This window comes from Opisthorchis viverrini, assembly GCF_000715545.1.
Source record: "Opisthorchis viverrini unplaced genomic scaffold opera_v5_567, whole genome shotgun sequence".
NCBI lineage: Eukaryota > Metazoa > Platyhelminthes > Trematoda > Opisthorchiida > Opisthorchiidae > Opisthorchis > Opisthorchis viverrini.
Genome location: NW_008752228.1, coordinates 37,249 through 42,784, shown reverse-complemented (window position 1 = coordinate 42,784; position 5,536 = coordinate 37,249). Strand labels below are relative to the sequence as shown.

The 5,536-nt window shown below is 47.3% G+C and overlaps 1 protein-coding gene across 1 annotated transcript in view; it reads right to left on the bottom strand.

Annotated features, from left to right (window-relative positions):
• The window catches only part of T265_11733 (hypothetical protein), a gene marked incomplete at both ends in the record, with an annotated part of 32,854 nt that extends 28,015 nt beyond the window's left edge, over positions 1–4,839 (bottom strand). The window contains one exon of the mRNA XM_009178471.1: positions 4,630–4,839. Coding sequence (XP_009176735.1) covers positions 4,630–4,647 — 18 coding nt within the window. The remainder of the gene's footprint in view (positions 1–4,629) is intronic.
• Between the last annotated feature and the right edge of the window lie 697 nt (positions 4,840–5,536).

Here is a 5,536-nt window from a genome sequence, read left to right as displayed (position 1 = left end):
ATGTTCCAACCCCCAACCTGGAGGGCCAGGAGACTGTGTTCGTCAGACCTCTAACCATTGACCAACCTGGTATGAGAGACTCTGTGAGTGTCGCGGGACACTCTCCAGTATAGCTCAATGGATCGCTGAGGTGCGCAAACCGTCACACCACGGTAAGGTCCAGTCTCTTCGTGACGGACAGTCAAAATACTTTTAAAGCCAAAGAGTTCAGTGCTGTTCAAAAAGCATCTGTCGTACGCAGCCGCATCAGGAATAAGACAGTAATGCCTTACTCCTTGCGCCCCCGGGTTAGGCCAACTCTGCAGTCAAGCACGTCAGAATTTTGAGTCAGAGGCTAGGGGCAGGGTCCCCGAACAAAACCTTATATCCTCCCACTGCCTTCTGGGTCAAACATTTGAATCAAAGGCTCAAGACGGGGTATACTAACTAATCCCTCTTCTTCGGCTTGGGCAACCGGAAAGTACCACTTGCCCGCGCAGTTCGGTGTCCACTCATGTCCCTCTCCAACCCATTCCCACCACACACGCAAACGTAGCTGGGCCTTATGCTCCTCGCTGCCTATTAACGATAAACAAAATAACACCTTTCGAAATCCACGAAATTCTCTCTGTATAGGAGCTTTCGAGGCCTTTATGTCAAATTGGTAAACAGGCAATGCTTGCTGAAACCTTATACTCCCCTAAAATTGATGTATTCTGTCTCCGAAACACGCACACAAGACCCAGACGTGGTTCTGCATCTCAGAACGCCAAGAATAAACTCAGCCCTTTCACATTTTCTTCCTTTCCTCCATGGGTGCCCAGAAGCGATGACTCGTGGAATATATGGAGCAGGAGTTGCACTCAGTCACAGAGCTAAACGAGCTTTGCTGGATTAGATCACAGTGAACAATCGTCTTTGCACCGTCCAGTTATCCAGTTTAATCAACCTCAATACCTCCCGGCATAAAAAGCGGTGCCTGTTTGTAATGTGAGCTTACGTCCCAGCGGACTGCAGTTCTGATGCTGAGGATGCTTTCTACCAAGAGCTATCCATCCTTACTTCTTGAGCAAGAAGCGCAGAGATTGTGATCCTTGTGGGCGACAAGAATGCCTTCAGTTGAGTACGAACTATCAGCGTAAACGTTTGCATCTCGTAACCTGACGACCACCAAGTGCAAATCAACCGTGGAGCCAGTTGGATTATGTGGTTACCAGCCACCGGTAAAAAGTCACAATTCAAGGCTCTCGTTCCCTCGATCACGCCATGGTGCGAGTATCCCTGGCAGTTCGTTTTCCTTCAGACTCCTGAACGCCAGCAAGATGCATGCCAATCCACCACCCTTGAAGAACTGTCATAACCCAACAGTTGAGCTAGCTCAACGACTGTACGGTAAACCAACACTGTGCTCTTAGCGAGCACATAAACGAAGCATGACAGCATATGAAAGGAGTTATGCTAACGGTGTTCAGTACTATCTGTCCGACAAATGAGCACTAAATATCGTGGAAATCGCTACTCCTTATTGATGCCAGGAAATCCATACCAGCAGGCAACGAGTACGGTAGTGCATGTAAATTACTCAAACGCCAAATAGTGAACAGTCTAGGGAAGGACCGAGAGCTCTGAATGACAACGAAAGCTCGGGCGAGGGAGAAGGCTTTTGCTACAGGAAAGTCGTGCCGCATTTCAACTGATACGATCGATCGGCCCTAGGAAAGCAAAACGATAAGTAAAAAAGATGGCCCGTTAATTCACTCGCAAAAATCGCCCACTTCAAAGAACTGCTTAGCTAGCCTCTTGCGACACAGCCTGTGGAGGTAGTGCATACGAGCGAATGGAATGTAGCCCTTGATAGCCCGTTGGAGATAAAATACGAAATAACCATACTGAAACGTGAGAAGGCACCAGAACCGGACGGTGTGTCGAGCCCTCTTCAAAGGCTGAGAATCGCTGGTGACCGATCTGACAAGGTGTTATATGGAAAGAAGAGAAAGTGTCCGCATAAGGGGGCATGTCGAAACTTATCTCTATCCTCAAAAACGGCACACAGACGCTGTGTGAAAACTACTGTGGCATCAGTCTATTAACTGTGGGCGTCGGTGCTTTCTGGCCTTATCCTTCGAAGGTTGGCTGAACACAAGGAGATACAGATTCATGAAAACGAAGTTAGGTTCCGTCCGGCAAGAGGACGCATCAATCATATCTTTACCCTACAACGGATTCTGAAACAGCAATAATGCTCCCAGCGACCAACAATGGCTGTGTATCTTGATCTGGAAGCTGTCTTTGACTCTGTGGACCGTCGGGCCCTATGACAGTGACTGTGGAGCTGGACTCTCCCCCACAAATTTTGACCCTCCTTAAAACGCTGTAAGACAGCACCCTCGGACGTGTGAAGGTCTACGGGAAGCTCTCTTCTGAGTTCACCACAGCGAATGGCGTCAGACAGGGCTGTTCTTTTGCTTTTTCCCTTCAAATTCGTCAATGATACGATCATTGAAGACCGCCTATCAGCCTACAACGCCTGTGGGGTCAAAGTGCTCCGGGGGGCCCGCCCACAGATACGCAGACGATGCAGCTCTTCTTGGATATGACCCCGTGATAATGCAAACAACATTGAATAATCTAAATAGTTCTGCTTCGCGGTTCGGCCTGCGCTTCACAGCTGCACAGTGCAAAGTGCTACTGGAAGTCTGGGTGGGCACATGCTTCAGGACGAACCGATTGAGGTGGTAGACAGATTTGTTTACCTGGGCAGCTGTATCAGTCCCGGTGGTCTCACGAAAGATGATATTTCCATCCGGATGGGGAAAGCCAGAGCAGCTTTTGTGAACATACGTCACCTGTGGCGTAGGCATGACAACAGCTTCTCTCTCAAGGGTCGAGTTTACAATGCTGCGGTGCGCTCCATATTACTGTACGGATCAGAAACCTGGCCGCTGCGCGCTGAGGACGTCAAAAGACTTTCAGTATTTGACATTCTATGTCTTCGGAGCGTCGCCCTAATCTGGTGGGAACACCGCATCAGCGATTCTGAAGTACGTCGAATGGTATTCGGGAGAAATAACTCACCCTCGATAGATGAACTGATCCCAATGCATAGGTTGCGCTGGCTTGGCCACGTGTTGCGTAAGCCAGTCGACCGACTTCCTCGAGGGGCTCTTTTCGCACAACCACGTGAAGGGTGGAACAGAGCCAGAGGCGGCCAAGCAATGACTTGGCAACGAAGTATGAAAGTCATTACCAGCAAACTCAGCTGAGCTGGTCACTACCGTCCTCCTGGATGCGGACCCCGAGACGGGCTACATCAAAGGTTAAAGACAATCAGACATGGCACAGTCGCACCCTCAATGGCGCTCGCGCATCCAAGTTATTGTCTTCAGTGCATAGCTCCTTTCCCAATTGACCCACGTAACAGTCCACTGACAGTACTCTATTTACACATTAACTTATCAGCTCCCGCTTCTAATGCACAGTTACCTAGCGAAACTCCCCCATACCATCGGTGAACAAAACTGCGGTAGCTACTCCCAACAAGCAGGCGGTTTTTAGATCTAATAATAATAATAATAATAATAATAATAATAATAATAATAATAATAATAAACAGTCCACCTCCTTTGGAGTTGTGTTAGACCGCTTTTGCAGCTTGTGGCTGCTTAAGAACACTTAAACAGTCCACGCTGACGGTTAAAAGACCAGTACGATCCCTCAAGTTTACAGCCACCAGATTCGGATCCCTCTGTCAGAATGATTGGTAGTTAGCCTATAAAAATCCAATGGGGCGCCTTCAACTGCACTTCCAGTCCTGAGAACTATCCAACAGCTACATGAGCACCAAGCATGTGACCTAAATTCAAACTTAGATGAATGAGGACAGAAAACTCAGGGGTATTTGTCAGCCCCATATTTAAACCAGACCAGATGGTGACCAGCTATTCCAGCTGGTATCCAGTTCAGATACGCCCCGGTTACCGCAGTACTGCTAGACCTAGTAGCCATCCCACAAGCGCCGACCATGCCGGCGTTAAGAGGCTTTAATTGGCATTATAGCACTCTTCTGGAGGCTATTTAACAAACTTGCTGCCTCAGAGACCGACAAAACACTGATGGCACCTTCTGAAGCACAAGGTTTTCAACCTTGTGCCCTCATGTAGTAGACGTCTTTGTCCCATTAATCAGGAAGGCGGGGAACCGGTAGCAGCACATGCTATTACAAAACTTCACAGAATATGAAATTGACGTAGTGCGCGAGTTTGCGAACGTTCCAGTACAGGCGGCTGCTCTGATTTTCCAAGAACAAAGTGGCAATGTTAACTGCGTGTCCTTCGGTCGAGATAAGGGCAGTTGCAACGATTGCCTGTATAGATTCGGAAGCCATAACGAGTGTGCCTCACTGGGGTGCGCCAACAGTCACACAAGCCAAGTTATACAATGGGAACGGGAAATCAGCACATAACTTCGGTGGAAATTTGCTACTGTTCGCGTAGATTTGTACAAATCTACGTGTAAATTAAACGAGGTAAATCGAATGAGGAATTTCGCACAAAACGGAAAAAATATAAAGGCTGTGATATTGGTGATATCCTTGAATTAAGGCTTAACAATCGGAAGAAATCAGAAAAAGTATCCGGCTACCGAACTCACCAAAGAACTGCTGCTCATACCACCAGCGTCACAATTACTAGGAGCAACCTCAGAGGATTGTTCCCCAGTTTTGGATCCGATCAGTCGTTATAGAAAGAAGCCGCAAGCTATAACCTTCCAACAATTGTCCCAAAACCACCAAAGGCCTCGGTGATGGTGAGGTGCACCTCTAAGGAAGCGAGCAGTCTGTCTGTACACTTTGCTTACGCCCAGTAATCAACAGCAAATACCCTGCGTTCTGATTGGTTGGGGTTCCAATATGTTCAGGCATGGAGCGTTAACATCTTGAAGTGAAATTAATTCAAGAGATAACATCTCAAGCCAAAAAAATAAGATTTTCGTCCGTAATTCCGGTAAACTGAGCGGTCGTTAGTTGTTCTATGTCACTGGCCTTCCCATGTTTCTGGTTCGCATGGTGCTTTGAATTAATTGAACTGAACCAGACGTTCAATTTTAAGTAAACTTTCTGTTCGTTTGCAATTTATTTTCCGGCACATTGAGCGTCATTCGCATGCACGCATATTAATAAGCACTCATCACAAGTAACATCCTCTACCATAGTCTTAACAGATTGTCCTTCTCCCGAACAAACGCCTTGGTTACACTATAAGGAGCTCACCGTGGATATCCAAAAACTAGCGGTTGGAAATAAATATAGTCAAAGCGAATAACGAAAACAACCCAAAACAGGCGGTCACGTAAACGGTCCTCGATGCAAAACGTCTTTTCGTCTGTTCGATGGAAGATTTTTCGTGCGCTACAGCATCGGTGTACTTAAAATTTGGGACTTCTAGTTCGCAATACTGGACTGGCTTCGATTCTGAGTGTATCTCGGCAACGAAAATTCCAAATCGTAGGACTTAGCGGGGCACTTGCATTCGAATCCAGTGACATGGCCATAAAGGCT